The sequence below is a fragment of the Marmota monax genome, unplaced genomic scaffold (genome assembly GCF_021218885.2).
Source record: "Marmota monax isolate L192 unplaced genomic scaffold, Marmota_monax_Labrador192_F-V1.1 WCK01_AAM20220418_F8-fsc00304, whole genome shotgun sequence".
Taxonomy (NCBI): domain Eukaryota; kingdom Metazoa; phylum Chordata; class Mammalia; order Rodentia; family Sciuridae; genus Marmota; species Marmota monax.
Window position 1 is genome coordinate 1,212,620 of NW_026694168.1, and position 22,533 is coordinate 1,235,152.

The 22,533-nt window shown below is 34.9% G+C and overlaps 1 protein-coding gene across 2 annotated transcripts in view; it reads left to right on the plus strand.

The window, feature by feature from the left end:
* Nucleotides 1–15,419: 15,419 nt before the first annotated feature.
* LOC124107713 (ubiquitin carboxyl-terminal hydrolase 15) overlaps nt 15,420–22,533 on the plus strand; it is a gene marked incomplete at its 3' end in the record, with an annotated part of 108,825 nt that continues 101,711 nt past the window's right edge. For both annotated transcript variants that reach the window (XM_046465878.2, XM_046465879.2), the window contains 1 exon segment: nt 15,420–15,577. In XM_046465878.2, coding sequence (XP_046321834.1) covers nt 15,489–15,577 — 89 coding nt within the window.

A 22,533-nucleotide genomic window follows, 5' to 3' on the forward strand; every position in this document is an offset into this window, starting at 1 on the left:
CATAAGGTGAGAAAATTTACAACTTTACTAATTAACAAATTGTTCTCCAAAGTGGTTCATCCTATTTATCTTCCTGTCAATAGAATATTAAAATTTGCATTACTTCATATCCTAAAGCTTGGTAATGTCAAACTTCAATTTTTTTTCCATTGTACTATTATTTTGCATTTTCATATTTACCTGTTTTGATATGTTTATTGTTATTCAGGTCTCCTTTCTTGTAAATGTATCCATTCTTTGCCTATTTTTATTATGATCTTTTTCTTATTTATATTTTTATTAATATATCATACATTTTAATTATTATGTATATTTATAATTTAAATTTTTATAATTTTTGGGATTTATCTAATATAAATTCTAATTTTTAAAAATGTCTTCTCCCACTCGGTGATTTATCTTTAATTTAATGTTATATAGTGCAGAAGACTTTTTTTCCATGCTTTTTATTGGTTCATTATAGTTGTGCATAATGAAGGTATTTGTTGTTACATATTCTTAGATGCATACAATATAACAATATATTTTGGCTAATATGGCCACCTGCTCCATTGCTCTGCTCTATTGATCTCCCTACTATTTTCTTGAGAGTCCCCACCTTTCTTTTTCTTTTTCCTCTATAGCCCCCACATATGACAGATAAGGATATAGTCTCATTCTTCTACATATGGACAACCAGTTTTCCTAGCACCATTTGTTAAATAGTCAGTCTTTTCTCAACTGTTTTGTTTTTGGCCCCTTTGTCTAGGATCGGATGACTATATCTTTGTGGGTTCAACTCTGTATCTTCTGTTCTATACGGTATAGAAGTTTTTCATTTTAGTATAGGCAACTTGCAATTTGCTGGCCTTTTACTTTAAAGGTTGATATTTTGTACCTCTTAATAGAAAGCTTTTCTTATCCAGAGTTCATAATTACTGTTTCTTAATATCTGATTTTTTTGAGAGAGAGAGAGAGAGAGAGAGAATTTTTAAATATTTATTTATTTTTTTTAGTTTTCGGTGGACACAGCATCTTTTTTTTTTTTTAATTTTTATGTGGTGCTGAGAATGGAACCCAGGTCCCGCCCGTGCTAGGCGAGTGCTCCACCGCTGAGCCACAATCCCAGCCCCAATATCTGATTTTTTAAAAAATTTTTTTAGTTGTAGATGGACACGATACCTTTATCTGATTTTATTTTTATGTGGTGCCGGAGATCGAACCCAGTGCCTCACACGTGCTAGGCAAGCGCTCTACCACTGAACCACAACCCCCACCCAATATCTGATTTTTAAAGTTTTTTTTTTTTTTTTTTTCACATCTGGAATTTAACTTGTGTCTGATGTGAGGTAAAAACCTTATTTTCCCTATGGATACCTAGTTGTTTTCACACCACATACTGAGTGGTGTAACATTCCTCCATTGCTTTGTAATGGAATATCTGTGCTATATTAAGCACCTCTGTGTGCCTTTGTCTGATTCCAGGCTCTCAAGTTTTTCAATGCTGTCATTCTTGGATGTGGAGACATCTTTAGATGGCATATATTTGGTTCAAACTTAGAACTGCACACATCTTTTGCTTGATCATGGGTCTTTGGGAATATGTCCAAAATGTTACCTTAATTCCTAGAAAGCAAAATTTCAGCTTTTTAAAAATAAATCTAATTATATATTGATTTTATAGTCAGCTTGATAAAAAGAAAACAAAATATTCCTGTGGAATCACATTCTACATGAGGATTCTAAAATTATCACAAAAATTGTTGTATATTCAAAGGTACAATGGTACCCTTATTTATTTTGCACACAAAGTAAAAAAAATGTGGTTTTATATTTTAAACACGATGTGTGAATTCTAATGCACAAGAAAGTAGGAAAATCCAATCATCTTGTCTACAGAAAAGCAAATGCTGATAACCACAATATTTTATTTAGTAGAGAATAAATCTTGATGTCACATAACAAAGCTTCCCCTCCTCCTAATTTTATTCTTTTTCTTCAAATTTTACTTGGGAATTCTTAATCCTATACCCTTGAATTTGAGGATTGGCCCCTGAAATTCTATGTAATACACTGTTTTAGTAATTTTTCTTTTGTTTGTTTTTCTGTTGTGACTAAAAGACCTGACAAGAAAAATTTTAGGAGGAAAAGTTTATTTAGGGGCTTATGAATTCAGAAGTCTCAGTCCGTACAGCCAAGGCTGGCTCCATTGCTCTGGGCTGGAGGTGAGGCTGAACACCATGGCAGAAAAATGTAATGGAGGGAAGTGGATCAAGACAAAACACCAGGAAGTAGAGAGAGAGTGAGTAAACTCAGCCAAATACATACCCCAAAGGGGGTCGCCAATGACCACCTCCTGCAGCCACAAACCACCAGCCTAGAGTTACCACTCAGTTAATCCCTATCAGGGAATTAATTCACTGATTAGGTTAAGGATTTCATGACCCAATCACTTCACCTCTAAACCTTCCTACATTGTTCACACATGACCTTTTGGAGGATACCTAATATCCAAATCATAACATATGCTGTTGTCATTTTTATTTGGTATTACTTTTAGTTTATATATTAATTTGAAATTTACTGTCTTTATGAAGTTGATTTATCAATCCATGTATATGATGTATCTTTTCATTTATTTAGGTTTTCTTAAATGCTTTTCAAAAAGTTTATCATTGTAACCATGAAGGATTTACATATTTTCCTGAATTTATTCCAGGAGTCTTATTCTAATATTGTTTAATGTGTTTCACTTAATCTTTTTCACAGGCTTTATTGGAAATATAGTTTTATTTATATAAAAAAAGATCCGTGATCAAGCAAAAGATGCAGTTCTAAGTTTGAATCCAAGAATGTGCCTTCTTTCAAAGGATCAGCTTTGAGTTTTTTTTGATCCTTTTTGTTTCTGTTTTTTATTTTGTTAATTTCTGTGGCTTATTCTATTGTACTTTTTTAAAGTCATAAAATGAAATTTTATTCATTAATTTTCATTTTTTTTCTATAGGTACATTTAAAACATTAAATATTGCTATAGGTCTGGTTTTTGCAATAAATCACTTTCATTTGCTATTCCTCTCTAAATATTATATAATTTCCAATTACATTTTATTTTAGCCATAAACCATTTGGTTTAGTTTTCAAACCCACGCTATTTTGGCTAATTTTGTTCAGAAAAGGAAGTCTTTGCCACAAGAATTAGTATTTATTGAATTTTGTTTTATGACTTTATACTACTCAATTTCTATAAATGTTCCATCCTTTTAATATATTTTCTAATTGTTGGAGAGAAATATCTATATGTAATAATTAGATCAAGTTTGTTGGTTGTGTTTTCCTAACCTTCTTTGTCATTGATTTTTGCTTGATCTATACATTTTTTTGAAAGTTTGTCAGTTTCTACTGTGCTTCTTTTGTTCTTCTGCTTTGTATGTTTTGAGATGATTCATTTAGATACAAAATGATTCAGTATTTTGCATTTTCCTAATAAACTGGTTTTAAAATCATTAAGTAGTGATTTTTTTCTGATTCTTTTTTTTGCCTCAAAGTCTATATTTACTGAAATTTGATTGCTAACAGATACTAAGACAACTCAAAATAGATTTTGATATACCAGCAAAACCAGCTTTCCTTCATTGGTATTTCATTTGCCAACGATTTTCATTCTCTTACCTTCAGTATATTTGTATTTACATTTTAGATACTTCTTATAAATTATTTATGACTTTTTTTTTAAATTGGGTATAAGAAACTCTGGTTTGTAATGAGTCAGTTAACCTATGTACATGTATGTGCTCTATTTGGTTGCATTTCTGCTGTCTAATAGATATTATGGCTTCTACATGCTGTGCTTTCCATTGCTGCTACTGCTGCGTCTTTTTTTTCCTGTTTGCTGCTGCTGTTGTTCCCTTATGTGCATTCTATTTGATTATTTAATTTACTGCATTATTTTTCTCCCTTTGAGTCTCTGGAAGTTATTAATTCTTTTTAAGTAGTGACTCTTATATTTTTATCATACTTGTCTTAAGAAGGTCTAAAGTTCACTGATATCTCTGTCTTTATCCAAGTTAAAGTCCCTTCTTTCCACCACGGTCCCCTCTTACCAGACGCCCTTGCCATTGCATCCTAAGTTATAGAGGAGGTTTAATATCAGGACGGTATTGAGTAAATCCAATGAGCAAATGGGAACAGTTTGTACAACTCACTTCCTGTTCATTCAATTTGACCCAACAGATATGATTGCAAAACATTTTTTTTTTTTTTAATTTTTTATTGTGGGTTGTTCAAAACATTACAAATTTCTTGACATATCATATTCCACACTTTGATTCTAGTGGGTTATGAACTCCCACCTTCACCCCATACACAGATTGCAGATTCACATCAGTTACACATCCATTGATTTACAAATTGCCATACTAGTGTCTGTTGTGCTCCGCTGCCTTTCCCATCATCCACCCTCCCCCCTCCCCACCTCTCCCCTCCCCTCCCCTCCTCTCTCTCTACCCCCTCCACTGTATAACCCTGAGGGTCTCCTTCCATTACCGTGCAATTTACCTTCTCTCTCCCTTTCCCTCCCACCTCTCATCCCTGTTAAATGTTAATCTTCTTCTCCTGTTCTTCGTCCCTACTCTGTTCTTAGTTACTTTCCTTATATCAAAGAAGACATTTGGCATTTGTTTTTTAGGGATTGGCTAGCTTCACTTAGCATAATCTGCTCTAATGCCATCCATTTCCCTGTAAATTCTATGATTTTGTCATTTTTTAATGCAGAGTAATACTCCATTGTGTATAAATGCCACATTTTTTTTATCCATTCGTCTATTGAAGGGCATCTAGGTTGGTTCCACAGTCTTGCTATTGTGAACTGTGCTGCTATGAACATCGATGTAGCAGTGTCCCTGTAGCATGCTCTTTTTAGGTCTTTAGGGAATAGACCAAGAAGGGGAATAGCTGGGTCAAATGGTGGCTCCATTCCCAGCTTTCCAAGAAATCTCCATACTGCTTTCCAAATTGGCTGCACCAATCTGCAGTTCCACCAGCAATGTACAAGTGTACCCTTTTCCCCACATCCTCGCCAGCACTTGTTGTTGTTTGACTTCCTAATGGCTGCCAATCTTACTGGAGTGAGATGGTATCTTAGGGTGGTTTTGATTTGCATTTCTCTGACAGCTAGAGATGGTGAGCATTTTTTCATGTACTTGTTGATTGACTGTATGTCCTCCTCTGTGAAGTGTCTGTTCAGGTCCTTGGCCCATTTGTTGATTGGGTTGTTTGTTCTCTTATTGTCTAATTTTTTGAGTTCTTTGTATACTCTGGATATTAGGGCTCTATCTGAAGTGTGAGGAGTAAAGATTTGTTCCCAGGATGTAGGCTCCCTATTTACCTCTCTTATTGTTTCTTTTGCTGAGAAAAAACTTCTTAGTTTGAGTAAGTCCCATTTGTTGATTCTAGTTATTAACTTTTGTGCTATGGGTGTCCTATTGAGGAATTTGGAGCCCGACCCCACCGACTGTAGATCGTAGCCAACTTTTTCTTCTATCAGACGGCGCGTCTCTGATTTGATATCAAGTTCCTTGATCCATTTTGAATTCACTTTTGTGCATGGCGAGATGCAAAACATTTTGAAAGTGCAATTATCAGCATTTGCTTTTCTTTAGATAATCTGATTGGATTCTCCTTCTTTCTTGTGCATTAGAATTCACACGTCATGTTTAAAATATAAAACCACGTGTTTTTTTTTAACTTTGTGGGCAAAATAAGGGTACTGTTGTACCTTTGACTATACAACAATTTTTGAGATAATTTTAGAATCCTCATGTAGAATATGATTCCACAGGAGTATTTTTTTCTGTTTATCAGGCTGACTATAAAATAAATATCTAATTAGATTTATTTTTTAAAAGCTGAAATTTTGCTTTCCAGGAATTAAGGTAACATTTTGGATGTATTCCCAAAGACCCATGATCAAGCAAAAGATGCATGCAGTTCTAAGTTTGAACCAAAGAATGTGCCATCTTTATATCATCTCTACATTCAAGAATGACAGCAACGTATGAGAAAAAGTCTTACCCTGTTTTCATCATTTCCAGAGTGAAATCAACTTTTAATAATCAGATTTCTTAGTGTGATGATCCTTAAGTTCAGTAATAAAGAGTATGATCCTAAAAAAACAGAGCTAACAAAGTTTTGATATTGATGCCACGATTTATTATATATTGAATTGTTGTAGAAAAATAAGTACACTAATACAAATAGTTCATTCTTTCTGCTTAAACATTATCAATAATTAGGAATACTTATGTACTATAGTAAATATTTGTATTATATTTATACTTAACACTTATGACTTAACAAACTTTTACTTGGGTTCTTTTATACAGGCAATACATCTCTTTGAATAGATAAATACTTAATTTATTTATTAAGTAATTCTTAGCAGTTTATTGGGTTTCAACTGAATTTAGATTTAGTTTCTAAAAAATGAAGCTCAGTGGGCTATAAATGATTAATACAGAGTCAGCAAACAGAAGAATATGATATCACTTTACTGAGGCAAGCCAGTATCTGTGGTGAACAGATTGTCACAATTCTAAAAAAGAAAAAGTCTCAGATAAAGTGATGCCAGTTACAATATGTGAGAGTTACATTAGTGTTTGCTCATTTAATTTGCTGAGATTAAGTAATTATAGAGAGTTGGGGTAAAAATTGTTCTATCAAGAACTGCCTGTCTAGCCTTATAGCTACAATATAATTTTGCCTTTACTATGTTTCAATGTTGGTGTCTGTCTCCACTCTCCCACATCCAAATTTATAGGTAGAACCTGTTCCTGATTGTGATAGTAGTAGGAGATGGGGCCTTGGGGAAGTGACTAAATTATTAGGGCTCCAACCTTGGGAATGGAATTAGTGTCCTCAAAGAAGAGGTTCAAAGCATGTTGGCTTAGGCCCCGACTTCCTTAAAAGACTCCTAAAGCAAAAAGTTAAATTAAGAATCAATAAATAGGATGGATTCAAACTAAAAAGCTTCACAGCAAAGGAAACTCAAGAATGTGAAGAGAGAGCTCACAGAATGGAGAAAAATCTTTCCCAAACACACCTCAGCTAGAGCATTACTCCCCAGGATATATAAAGAACTCAAAAAACTGAACACCATAAAAACAAACAACCCAATCAATAAATGGGCTAAGGAACTAAGCAGACACTTCACAGAAGAAGAAATACAACCAATCAACAAATATATGAAAAAAATGTTCAACACCTCTAGTGACTAGAGAAATGCAAATCAAAACTACTCTTAGATTTCATCTCACTCCAATCAGAATGGCAATTATCAAGAATTCAAGCCACAATAAGTGCTAGTGAGGATGTGGGGGGAAATGTACACTGATTCATTGCTGGTGGGATTGCAAAATGGTGCTTTGGAAAGCAGTATAGAGATTCCTTAGAAAACTTGGAATGGAACCACCATTTGGCCAAGCTATTCCACTACTTGGTCTATACTTAAAGGACTTAAAATTAGCATACTACAGTGATACAGCCACCTCAATGTTTATAGCACCTCAATTCACAATAGCTAAACAGTAGAACCAAGATAGATGCCCTTCAATAGATGAATAGATAAAGAAAATGTGATATATATATATACACACAATGAAATATAACTGAGCCTTAAGGAAGAATGAAATTATGGCATTTACATGTAAATGGATGGAATTGGAAAACATCATGCTAAGCAAAGTAAGCCAATCCAAAAAACCAATATTTTTTGATAAGTGGATGCTGATCCATAATTTGCAGGGAGAAGGGTTTCAAGGGAAGAATGCAGGAACTTTGGATTGGGCAGAGGAGAGGGAGGGGAGCGAATTGTGTGTGGAGGGGAGATGGTTGAGACAGACATTACTACCCTATGTATGGGTATGATTGCCCAAATGGTGTGACTCTACATTGTATTCAAACAGAGAACTGAAAATTTGTGCTCCATTGTGTAAAAAATAAAATAAATAATATAAAAGAATACAAGCAACAATAAATGTTGGTGAGTGGGAAAGAAAGATACACTCATACAATGCTGATGGGACTACAAATTGGTGCAACCACCCTGGAAAGCAATATGGAGATTCCTCAGAAAACTTGGAAGGAAACCACCTTATATAGCATAACTTTCCATTTCTCTGGTTGAACATGATGTAGAGTCACACCATTCATGCAATAATACCAGTACATAGAGAAGTTGTACTCTATATATGTATGATGTGTCAAAATACATTCTAGTGTCATGTACAACTAATTAGAACAAATAAAAAGAAGAAGAAGATCTGTAAACGGGAAAAGGAACAATGAGGGAGGAGAGTGAAGGTGGAAGCACTGGAGATTAAAATGGAGCAAATTATGTTCCATACATATATTAATGTTAAAATGAACTCCCCTACTATGTGTAACTATAATGTATTTTTTTTAATTTTAATATTTATTTTTTAGTTTTTGGCTGACACAACATAATGTATTAATTTAAAAATGTTCAAATGTTTGAAAAAAAAAGAAAAGAAGAGGTTCAAGGGAGCTCCCTTGGCCTTTCAACAGGTAAGAGTGGAGCAAGAATGTGGCATCTTTGAAGCAGACTGAGTCATCTTTGAAGCAGTCCGAGTCCTCACCAGACACTAAATCTTCTGACACCTTGGGAATTCCCAACTCCAGGAACTATAAGCAATAAATTTTTATTGTTTATGAAGTACCCCATCTAAGGTATTTTATTATAAAGCCCCCTCCCCCCAAAAAAGACTAAGCCTATATCACTAGGTAGAGAATTTTTGCCTAAATCTGGGAAAAATTAAATGAAGAAGCCAACCTATCTCCTTAGACCAATCCCTCTCAAACTTTAGAGAGTATAAGAATCACCTGTGAACTTGTTAAAAAAGCTTCAACTCTCAAAGGTTCTGGATTCAACATATCTGTTTTTAGGGCTAATAACCCATAGTTTAATTGCACCACATTTTAAAATCAACCACATACTTATATGATATAGCTAATCTACAGACCACACTAGAAACAGTGCTTTAGGTTGAGATGACTTTTTTAACCTTCCAGCAGGTCCATTGGATAAGTAATATACCTTATGTAGCAAATTTCAAGTGAGTTTCATTGTCTCTTTATGAAGTTCAAATGAAGAATTTCATTCTCTTCATGAACACTTTAATCTCTTATTTAAGAGTTCCTTTGTTTGAGAGGAGACCCCCAACATTTCTTTTAACATGTCCAAGTATACTTTTATTAGAGAATACCATCATGTAGCTTTTTTAAAAAAATGCCTGAAAAATAACTTGTCCATTTCATGATAAATTTTCTTTCAATGGTGACAGCAAATACATACCAAAATCAATATTGGTGAATATTTCCTTTCTAGTAAATAATCATTTCCCTTAGATAAATTTTTCTATATTTTCAAAAGCTTATTTACTTTCTTTAACTCAGTTTTAGACATCTTTCAAACCTGAAAAAAAGTTTTTACCTATTTATAAGATGTTGTTTCTTTTCTGAATTAATTTATGCAATATAAAAATTGAGAGTTTGCATTTAGAAAGTTTGAAAATGCAAACTTTGTTAATAGTAGAATCATTTTGGGAACACATCCTTTGTTTATTTAGAAAATCTGACAGTTCCGAACTCTTAATTTTCTAGTTTCCCTTATTCTCCTCTTGATAAACAAGTTTAAAATTATTATTTTTTCTCTGAAAAGGCTGAGTGAAATTTGCTTTATACCACCATTTAGATGAATCACTCTAAAATAGTTAGAACATTATAGAGTCAAAAGGGCATTTCTTGTGACCACTCAGCTCTCACTCTGATAAAAGCAGGGCCCTTTTGTTGTTGTTTCTTTCCTTACCTTGATATTCTTCTACCTTCTGTTAACTATTTTAATTGGACAGTAGACCTGGGTTTTATTTTTAATCTTAACTTCCCTCCAAAGTCTTTTTGCTCTGTAAGTACTTATCAAGGAATCACTGTCCTCAGAGAGTTGTACCAAATGCCTTTGAAGACAAAAAGGATAAAAGGGAGGGAGAGGAGAGGGAAAGAAGAAAACTCTGGGGTATGTGCATTGATTTATAATCTACTTCTGTTAACAGTGATGTGTGTTATCCAGCTCAATGCATTTATGATTCTACCCCTCTTAAGCCACCTGACTCAATTTTCTCTGATTATAATTCATGAGTGTGATGGTCAACTTTACATGTTAATAGCGTTCTAAAGGATGCCAAATGGCTAGTAAAACATTTTTCTTGGGTATGTCTGTACAGATTTTCCTAGAAAATATTAGCATTTTTAATTAGTAGACTGTGTAAGAAAAAATACCCTGCCTACTGATGTGACAATGCCTAAAAAGTTAAAATAATCACATAATTACTGGAGACTTAGGTATAGCTATTATTTATTTTATTATAAATTGTGTTAGATTTTAGAAGTTGCCGCAGCCTTGCTGGGCGAAATAACGGGGGTGGGGGGGTGGGGGGGCGAGTGACAAGGAACTTGTGAAGGTTGATACAGCGGGAGCCACTTTATTGCAGGACAGTATGTAATGTCCTGCTGCTTAGAGATACCTGGAAGTCAACATTATGAAAACGCCTTATATTTCCATCAGTCCAAGAACAAGGATAGTCTCTAAGACCTATTATATTATTCTAAAACTCTTTGTAAGCAGTTTAAATTGTTTTGCTTCCTCAGCCAAAATGAAGAGAAAGATTGTCCAAACAGAAAATCTGAATAATTTAGCCCTCTCTTGGGAGAAAACAAAGTAAGTCTCTCTGGAATCTATATAGTTGCAGAATCAGTAGCTCATTGTACAACTCTCTATTTTACTTTGGTTGTATAGATGTTATGTATAGCATAACAAAAACATTTTTAAACTTTTGAATGAAATATATAAAGTACAAATGATCAAATATATATTGTTAAGGTCAATATTTTGTTTAAATCATTTTGTCCATTTAAAACAAAAGATCAGCATCTCGAAACAATTTAACTTTCTCAAGTTCATCCATTATTATGAAGCTTGGGAAAGGACCAGAGACTGCTTAGAGATTTCTGTTTTGTTTTTTTTTTTCTTTAATTGATCTTTTATCAATCTGGAAGTCTATCAATAAAGGCAAATAGCAAATAAAAAATATAAAATAGACTTTTCCTACTGCCAACTTTGGTTTAAGCTATATCACTATTGGCTGGAGAGGATAAGCCAACTCTTGCTTGAAAAACTTTTCCATCATAAAGGACAATTCATTTTAAACTACCTAGAACCCACAGATTATATTCTCTATTAAGGATTTTTTTGTTTTTGTTTTTTTCTTTTGCTTTCATTCTAGACCCATTAGACTACTTGATTTGTTTATTGATTCAAATCTGTTTAGTTGTGCCATCATTTAATGAGAATTGGCTACACATAGGGAGAATTGATATCAACCTTCAGGGTAGTGTCTGCTTTCATAGCATTTTTTATATGCTTAAGAAGAGATCTAAGAAACAACCCAGATTAATTAATTTGTAGACTTCATGCCCATGCCAAAATTCAACTTTCTAGATCCCATAGCAAAGGAGATATAATTTTGTTTATTCTAACTCCTTTAATTTAAACACATTTAGTTGGGGCAGATGGTTCAATGGAGTCCCCACAACTCCTTATTATCTTAAGGCATATTTGCTTCACCCATTTACATTAGCTATATCTAAACCTTGCAAGCATTTGAGTTTCAGCCCATGAAGTTTAATCACCTTATTTTATAATGAGAAAACGAATGCTCACAGAGATTAAATAACTTGGCCAAGGTTACACAGCTAGTTAGTGGCACTGAGCCAGAGTCACAATCCAAGTATACTGGTTCTTTGTAAAAGGTGCTATATTCACTTCACTACGATTTCATCCTCTTTATCGGAACCTAACATTTGTCTGAAATAAGAAGCCGCTGTGCTTTTTAACTTTAAAAACTGTATCGTGGCACTTACGATTTTTATTCACATCCCAAATTTCAAAATGTCATTAACAGATTAAGTATTTTACTACTCGCTATTTTGATGTTTGCACTCCTCCTCCGCCTTTCTGCTGCCTTCTAGCTGCTGAAGGGAGAAAGGAGTTACACAATTACATAAGAGAAAAGAATGAAAGGTTTTGGGAGATGAATATGAATGAGGGGGTGGTAGGATTATCAGAGGGAAAAACTGCAGAGGAAGGACAGGGGAGAAGGAAAAAGTGAGGCAGTGCTTCCTGAAGATTAAAGATAGGAAGAGTAGAGAAATAAAGGCAGCCAGGTCACAAACGGTTTTCTTTCAGGAGATATGCTTATTCTGTGTACATCTGCAATGAACTAAATCCACTGACTTCAGGCAGATTTTTCTTGGGCTCAAGTAGCCAGTCCCATAAAAAATTGTGAAGTTGGCAGAATTTATCTTGGAATTTTCTTTTGAACTTTCTCCCATTCAACCATTTTATATAGAACATGTTGCTTTTTCTTCTTCTCTGAATCACCCCATGCTGAAAACTGGGTCTTATTTGACAACTTAGTTTTAAGCCTCTACTCACTCTGGAGTATTTATATTTCAAGTCCTCTCTTTTAATTTTTGAGTGCAAGGACCTCTCAAGGTTGGACAAGGGACTGTTCAAACAACAGTGAGCAGAGAAAGGAATCACTACAAGATCAAAAGAATCCTCCCTAGAGTATCTTCAATTTTAAAATCAACTGACTTTATGTGAGGCCCACCTTACTCACATTAAGCCTGATTTCTAAAGTACTCAGCATTCTTTACCCGCTTTCCCTACTCAAAACCCTTAGGTTCTAAAATAGACAAGAAAGATACAAGTAGTATATTTGTAAAAGTTAACGTAGAGAGACATCACTGAAGACCCTAATTCAGAATAAGCAGATGTAATCTTCTGATTTTTACTCAATGATCTGTGTCATTCAAAGTAATACAGTTTTTATTAATTTATCTTCCTACTGAATGTAGGAATATGGGCCTTAACCAATTTAGTATTTATGAATGTCTTATTTCTCCTCATAATTGAAGAAAATATTAGTAAAATAAGCAGAATTTCTATGAATTCATAAATGGAGGTCACTGAAAAGTTGATTGCTATAAACGAGATCATAAAGTTCAGGAAAAAAAATTTAAAATTTCCCAAATCTTCTAAATTCTGAAGCCAGATTCCTTGCATCCAATATTGGGTTCTCCTACTTACTAGTCTTAATTCCTCATCTATAGAATTGGAATAATAATAGTACCTTAATCAAAGAGTTGCTGAGAGGATAGAGTTAGTACTTTAAAGTGTTTAGAACAATGCTAGTAACTCTACGTATGTTGCTAAATAAAATATTATAACTAATATTTCTTTCCTGACTTGGATGGCAACTAGTTAAGTCTACAAATTGATCTGTTGTATAACTCAAATTGACGTTGAATTTATATATCTTTTTCCAGTTAACTTACTGCCTTTAGCATGGTGCAGGTGGAGAAAAGACTATTTTACTTAGTGGAATGACTATAGGCGTCAACGTTTCTCTTCAATGAGAAAATTGAATAAGAGTATGTGACTCATTGCTTCTTCATTATGTTATGTTTATAAATGATAGAGCACAATTTTGCCTTCAAAATCCCAAACACTTTTTAAAAAAGCTTTATTGAGATATAATTCAAATACTATACAATTCATTCTGTCATCAGTCTAATTCCTCCTGCTAATATTTATTGACTATTATGTCCAAAGCAATAAACACATATTATTTAATTTAATCTTCACAAGAATCCTTAGGGTAAGTATTATAATACTCAATTTTATTATTAATCTACAGGTTAAGTACTTTGCTCCTAGAGGTTGAAGTGAAGTTTGAACTAAAGTCTATATGGCTACAACATATTATTTTCATATCATACTGCCTCTCTTTGGATAACTACTTTGGAAAAGGGGGAAAATATAACCGAGGATACCCATGTTTAGAGAAACACTAATTTTTTTAACCCATCAGAAGAAAAGCCAAACAAGTAATAGAAGTAACTGGAAACTGCTTTCAGACTCTCAAGTAAAGGCTGATAATGCAAAATAGTATTGTATAGCAACAAGCAATAATAATATGGATATACCCAAATCAAATACCAATATACAATACTTTTATTTGGTAAGCTTCAACACTTCTTACCAACATAACTACACCAATCTTCCAAATGAGTTAGGGTAGGCATTAAAAATGGGAGAGATCATGTCATGATTCTTGTTAATCATTTTATTTGTCACATCAGATGTTAGACGTTATCTTAAAAAGTCACATCTGGACATCTTCATGCTTGTAATTACTTAAGCAGTTTTCCACAATTTATCAACTATGTTGTTTACGTTATTCAGCACGATGCTAGCCACCAAATTTCCGAGAGAGAGAGAGAGAGAGAGAGAGAGAGAGAGAGAGAGAGAGGGAGAGAGAGAGAGAGAGAGAGAGAGAGAGACCCTAGCAGAACAAGAGGAACCCAGTTGCAGCTCTTGTGGGATTTACATTTTAATTTAGGATTTCCTAAGGAGAGGTAGAGTATGCTATAGATTATAGTACATGGTCTTTGGAACCTGGGCTGTGAACTTGCCTCTCCACTTGCTGTATGTCTGACCTTGGCATCTTGATTTTGGACTCAATTTCCCCATTTGAACCATAATTGTTGGCTTCGAAAAAGCTCACGTTATCTAAGTTTCAATTCAGGTGCACACACCATGGGATGACATTAAGGAAATGTTACACTGGCACAGAGTAGTAGGTTTTTCCCAGTTTTCTTCCCCTTGGTACCTGTCATGATTCAATACATGATTTTACTCCCTGTTCACGGAGGAACTGGGACATGTTTTTCACTGCAGCTTAGTTGTCTAGGTGTGCCTGAGGAGGCGTCACAAAGAGCCTGTAAAAAAGGTCCCTACCTATAGCAAGGGAGCTGGAAGGAACCTAGGAAGGGCACTGCGGCCAAACGTTCGGTTTCGGATTGTTCTTTGTGCCAGTAATCATTGAGTTTGGGTTCTGCAACTCGCAACCAAAAGCCCAAAGTCACGGAGCTGTAAATTTTCTGCCATATCTTAGCCGTCCCCACACTCCCCGCCCCACCCCACCCTCAAGCGTGAGTGAATACGCAAATAAGGGTTTTTCAGGCGTCCGCAGGAAGAAAGGAGGGGTAGGCAAAGTCGAGGCTGGACTGGCCCTGGCACCGCTGAAGCGCAGAACGCCCGAGCCCTCAGCCACCAGAGTTAAAAGCCGGCGGTCCCGGGCCCGGAGGAGGCCCAGGCGAGATGCTGGACGGGCGGGGACCGATGGGGGGCAGCAGACCACAGACGCGCACCCAGTCCACCCCCGAGGCTTCCTCTTGTCCCGAGGCACCCCCTCCCCCCGCGTCTCTTTTGGTTTCGACCTGCCGACTGGGAGGGGCCGCGGGACGCCATTCCCACAATGCTCTGGGCGTGCCGCCGCCGTAGCTGCCGCCTCCGCTGCCGCTAGTGGAAGAAGATGGCGGAAGGCGGAGCGGCGGATCTGGACACCCAGCGTTCTGACATCGCGACGCTGCTGAAAACCTCGCTCCGGAAAGGGGACACCTGGTAGGGGAAAGATGTTGAGGTGGTTGCAGTTGCCTGAGGACGGTGGAGGACTGGGCGGGAACCGCGGGCTGGTGTGTTTCTGTAGTGACAGGTGCGGGCAGGTCCGGCGGCGGCCGCCTTAGGCAGCAGGATTTTGGGGCAAAGGTTAGACCCGAGATGAGGGCTAGGGTTCTTGGCTTGTCGGTGCATGCTGAGAGGTATGTGGGGAGCGGCGTCGGCAGCTCGTGCGGGTCCCTTCGTCCTCCTTCCTTCCGTAGTGCCGCTCCCACCTCAGGCCTTCCCGAAGGATAGGTTGTAGTCGTTCGGCGTGGGTTTTACACTATTTTGACAGGTCCTCGTCCCATAGCTTATCGTAGTCTCATTCGCTTTACTTTTCCAATCATCCCTTCCTGGCATTGTCGGCATCCAAGTTCCCCTTTATTCTGATTCTGGTAGGCTTCCGGGAGTCAGGCTGCAGGATGTTTGCGGTCTGTACTACACAGGTGGCATGTGTCAGGGCTCTACTTAAGAGAAAGAAACCTTAATTTCCAGGTCCTTGTGAAAAGGAGGGAGAGGAGTAGGGAACCTTAAGCTTAAGAGAGATACCACGTGGTCTGGTGCTCTAGTGGAGGCTTGGTAGAAGCCGGCAGTGTTTCTGTTAGAAGTGCAGCCCTTCCCTCCTGTTTGAAGGATAACATAGGCCTGCAAAAAGTAGATAAGTCTACTTGAGGCTTAAGTAACTTGCTAATATTCAAACTTATAAAATACTGTACTTAAAATACTGAAGGAAGTGTGTGGAGCTTTTAATACTTGCAGCCACATCAAGGGACATCCAGAATAACTTGAATACATGAATATTTAACATAAAGGGAAAATACTTTTTGGAAGAAGGATAGTGTGCCTCTTCATTATAATAAAAAATTTTCACGTCCCTCTGTCATCAGAACAGTGATATATAATTCACAGTGTTTTTTTTTTTTTTCCCCCTTATACTCCAGTGTGACTTAGTGGAAGGAATATAATAAGATTTAGACTTATTTCACTTAATTTATTCCATCACTTAACTTGCAATATGACTTTGAGGCAAATTCATGTAAGTCATTGCACCACAGTGTCTTCATTTATAGAATGCACCTTAACAATTTTATTACAGGGGTTATATTTAGATTCAATCAAATATTCCAAAACATGTAATACCTATGAAATATAGTCTTAGTTACCTTTTTATCTCTGCCATTGACTCCTGACCAAATGCTATAGTATTGGAATAGTTATCAAATAAGCTAATAGTTGGCAGATCTGGGACTTGAATTTAAGTACTTTGATCTAAGCCTTAGTACTTTTTTTCGTACTTTGTTATGCTACATACTGTGTTTCTGTAATGAAAATCCCTAAGGGTGCAATATACACTTGTTGCTATACAGCAAATATAGACTTACAAATGACTTAATAATCATTTTTGTTCATACTGGAATGTTGTTCCTAAGATGTTTATTTTTGAGGAGATTTTGAGCATTTCCTAGGACACCTATGTTTACCTTGGCCTGTAAATTTTTAAAGATGAAATCAGGCCTTCTTTATTGTATGCAAAAGAATATCTTTTTTTATGTTTTTAAATATTGTTTAGTTGGCAATGGATGTTTATTTTATTTATTTATAAGTGGTGCTGAGAATCCAACCCAGTGCCTCACACATGCTAGGCAAACGCTCTACCACTAAGCCACAAACTTAGCCCTGCAAAAGAATATCTTTTAAAAAATTTAATTCACTCACCCTGTTACTGTGTCTTAAAATATAAATGTGGATATCCATAAAATATAAATCTTTGAGTTATATATTAATGTCATGTTTTGGGTATATTGAGTAATGATTGGTTGTGTTTACAGTATGATAGAAGCAATATGTTGAGGCATTGAAGTTTGGTATTTTTCAAATGAGTGTATTTTTGCTTTTTGGCAAAGTTACTGAGAATCATTTTTAGAGTAGGTCCATATTCGAGTCATTTCAATACTTTCATTTTAAAGAAAAGAAAACAGGGCACAGATATTCAGGTATCTGTGGAAATTTTGCAAGTTTGATCCACACATTAGTTTTCTCTTTTATTTAAAGGAAAAAATACAGGCAAAAAAGGTATTCGGGAATTTCAGAAACCAATTTGGTTTATCCATGAGCCACTTTGCTCGCCAATTAGCAGGTGAAACCTGTCCAAAAAAAAGAGTGTAAAGTAAAAACTTGATTATAAAGGAAAATAATCTGATAAATAGAAATTATATAATGAACTCATGAGTACAGAACTGATAGGAATATTTAATAAAAATAATTTAGTTGTTAGGCGAATTTTTGAAACTCATTAGAAAGTTTTTATTTTTAGGGCCACTCTGTAAGTCTCTAGATTAATCTTTAATAGGTATTTGGGCAAATCCTGTCATATTAGAGCTGAAACTACCCTTAACAAAAGTGGAATATTTTCCTTACCACATACAGAAAACCATCTCAGAAAGACTGTGCTGCTAATAAAAAATGGTAGGTTTATCATAAAGTTTATTTACTCTTGAGAGTTTAATACAGGTATTTAGAGTTAGAATCAAATGGATTAAATTAGTTCTTGAGCACTTTGCAAATAAGACTTTTTCCTAGACCTCTAGTAACTAACTCTAGTACCTAGGCAAGTATAAAGATTTATTTGATCTTGCATGAATACCAGAATTTGCTCATTTGTAAGCAGTGAATGATTTTTATATATAAACCGATATTCTACAGGTGAAAGTAAATTAGGTAAGTCTGAGATGAAGAGGCACATACCACTGTGAAGTAGTAGAGAGGAAAGTAACACCAATTAGCAAAGGAAGTAAGTCAGTAGTCTCATTATGCTATTTGTTGATCTGTTTGCATTATAATGAGATTCAGAAAATCATGAACAAGATTAAGCTAGAATTTAGAAACTATACAAAAAAGACTTAAAAATCTCAAAATTCTAAGACTGATCTAGGTAAACAGATGAGTTACAAGGAAAGTTACTGGTTTGGAGGTTTCTTTTAAAATAGACTTATTGAGAACAAATAAACATTTATCAAAATGAAATCACTACTTTATTTTCCCCAATTTACTAAATGGCATTCATCTACCAATCATTTTCAGTAATTTTTTTGTTCTGTTTTGTTTTCGTTTTTGGTGCTGGGGTTTGAATTTGCTCAGACCTGAAAGGCAATTACTGAGCTACATCCCAGCCTTTTATATTTAAATTTTTACTTTGAGACAGGATCTCACTAAGTTGTCCAGGCTGGCCTTGTACTACTGGTCATCTTTCTGCCTTAGCCTCCTGAGTATCCAGGATTGCAAGTGTGTGTGTATGACCTTGCCTAGCTTCATTTTCAGTAATATTTATGTCTGATTATATTTAATGATAATGTGTAGCTAAATATTATGTGTCATTTTTGTGTAACCCATAGTAACTCTGTTAGGTTTTAGGTAACTTTGGAAAGTAATGTTTGTTAACTTGTATTTAAGAATCATTTAATATGTCTTTATTTTTGTTTCAATGAATTGTCAAAGAATTTCAAAGATAAGTGAAGTTTTAAATAGGAACCCTTGATTTCAGCTTTTAGAGCTTTCCCTCTATTTCGCAATTTTACTTAGAAATCTTTAAGGTTTTATTTGTTCCCTTATGTTTATGTCACTTTGAGTGACACAGAAAATAACTTTATAATCATAAATCAGTTAATAATGTGAAGGGAAATTATACCCTAACATGAGTTCCAAATTGTTTAGTATGTACTTAAGAAAATTATACATTACTATTTAAATTAATTTTAGTTGTGCCAGGGTGTTTACTACTAAGTAGGATACTTATGCTATTTACAGGAAATGAAACAAGACAGCAAAACTTTTTAATACTGGTAAATGGGTGAAACTAAGGACAGAAATAATGCCATTAAAACACATTTTTCACAATTTAGTTGTTTAAACATCTAGAAAAGCATTTTTTTTCATACTTTAAGCGTTTTTCTGTAAGTTCATTAGTAAATCCAGGATTAATATACCCTATTTAGCCAAGAAAATTCAGTACTAGTCAGTGATTTCATTTATGTAGTTTGTGACATTCAGACTTGATTTTGAACTATTTTCCTATTAGCACACGCAAGGTATTTTTACAGAATAGTTCTATGTTAGTTACTAATCTTGCTTGTACATAAATATAATAAATAATAAGTTTGTCAGGCATGACCTACAATGTTACATTTAAAAATACTATGTGCCAATTACTGTTATACACATAGAGACAGATTTGTTTACTCTTCATCACAATTCAGGGCACTTCATATTTGACAAAATAAGAATCCATGGCTCAGGGAGGTGTTCACATGGTGGTTCAGCTGGGATTTGACCCTAAGTGGTCTGGTTTTTTGGTTCATTCCCTTAACTCGCTAAACTAAACTTGCTCTTATTTTAAAGATTCATTTAAGAGAGTTTTAACTGTAAAAAAAGAAAAAGAAGGACTTTTTTTTTTCCTCTTTAAAGGAAGTCTATTTTATATTTAGCTGCAGAATTCTACCATTTTATCCCACACTTGTCTCTTGTGACTGTTCAATTTAGATATGATGGAGTATGTGGGAAATCTTAACATCTTGCTTCTGGAAATTAAAACATATTTAAAGACTGATAGGTGAATAACTGAATATATAGAACAGATATAATTTTGTTCTGAAAATACCTTCAAACAAAAGAATCTGGGATCACTTATTGTTGAGCTTCTAAATTTTAATTGTTTTATCAATAAGCATAAGCTTTTATTAGTGGCAATATGCCTTTTTCTCATAGTATTTTACAAAGATAACACAGCAAGAAGGTAGTAAGATCTTTAGGGTATTTTGTTTCAGTATTTTGTTCATAATTTAAAAGTATTGGCTTACTGTAAGCTATAGGTACATGAAGTTCTCTTTTTGGACTACGAATCCCTAGAATTAATCCAGTATAAACAACACAGTTATTAATATTTGGTGTTTTATGTTCCATGTTTATCAACTGATATTTTTCAAAAATACTTCATATAATGAATTTTTTTTAATTTGAAGAACATTTTTAAGACAGTGGAAGGTATAGGTATAGTCTTAGGATCTCCTTAGTTTTTCTAAAAAAATGACAGTCCCAGTAGCATTACTGCTGATTTAACAATTTTGTTATCTTAGTCATTGGATATGTTCATTTTGTTTAGAGAGATTTTTTTTCCTCACTTTGAGAATCACTTTATTAATAAGCCTTAATTATTTGGTATAGCTCAGTAGTAGATTGCTTGCCTACACGTGAGATACCAGGTTCAATCTTAGCACTGCATAAAAATAAATGAATTAAATAAAGGTATTGTGTCCATCTACAACTAAAAAGTAAACCAAAAAAAGCCTTGATTATTGATGAAAATGAGTTGGGATGAATGTGTTCGTGTACTCCTGTAATCCCAGCTACTTAGGAAGCAGAGGCAGAAGGATGGCAAGGTCAAAGCGAGCCTGGCCAAGTTTAGTGAGACTCTGTCTGAGAGAAAGAGGGAGAAGAGGGGAAAGGACAGGAAGGAAAAAAAGGAAAGTAAGTTGAAACTACCGGTATATTGGCAGAGAAGTAAGGGGAAGGTTAAAAACATCTTAAGTTGATTACACATATTTTCTGATTTTATCCTCAAAATAAGGATCAAAATATATATTTATATTTCTTTATAGGTGAGGAATCAGAGAAAAAAATTGGCTTGCCTGTGGTTCACTATTGATAATAAACATTCAAAAATGTTTACTGATAGTGGTATTCTGTGCTAGTCACTATTTTAAATGTTTTACACTTGTGTGTCCTTAAAGTACATGTCCTTATTTACCTCATTTTTTGTTTGATGATTTCAGAGCTAGTATGAATACCTGGTTATAATCTTAAAATTATAAATACTGTCAATTTTCCCTTAGTATTAAAAATAGTTTTATGCTATCACTACTCAAATGTAATTCAAACAGTATTTCACATCCTCTTTAGTCTCCACATAGATTTTTTCTTTTTTCTTCCCTGAGTAATGTCAGTTCAGTTTGTGTCTTTTATTTTCATTTCCTCAGTTACCGATGCAGTTCACACTCTGACTCATTTATTGCCCTGAAATAATTTCTCCAGATTCTTTCTCACATCTATTCTTTAAACAGGAAATGTATTATCCAGTTTACACAAAAGTCACTATTTAGAAGCCACATCATAATATTGATAGATAGTGACCTCTCTTTTAGATAAGATTAAAATTAAGTACCTGAGGAAAGGATCAAGAACATGTCTCCAAGCCAAGTGCTATAGTGCACTCCTGTAATCCAGTGGCTCTTGGGAGGCTGAAACAGGAGGATCCTGAGTTCAAAGCCAGCCTCAGCAAAAGCGAGGCACTAAGCAACTGAGTGAGACCCTGTCTCTAAATAAATACAAAATAAGGCTGAGGATGTGGCTCAGTGCCCCTGAGTTCAATCCCTAGTACAAAAAAGAAAAAAACAGGTCTCCAATAAGAAGGAAATTTATTCAGCTTGTGTTCTAAGATAGAAAACCCATCTTTGTTTCATTCATATATATATATATGTATGTATTTATTTATTTGTTGGTGGACTTTTATTTTCTTTATTTATAATGTGGTATTGAGAATAGAACACAGTGCCTCACGTGTGCTAGACAAGTGCTCTACCACTGAACTACAACCCCAGCCCACTTTTACTACATTCATGACTAAGATTCCACATGTTTTCTTTATAGCTTTCCAAAAAAAGAGAGGGAAGTAATTACTAATTATTCTGAGAGAGCTAAGAATGCTAACCATCCCTTCCACTCTCCTTTTAATTTTGAGAAGACCCAGGTATTAGTGTGATAATTCCCACCCTTAGAGACACACCCATAGAAAGGACTTCTTTTGTGAAAGAAGTCAAAGGATCTCACTAAAAAAGCCCAAAAGTGTCTCTGAAGCCAGGCTAGTCATA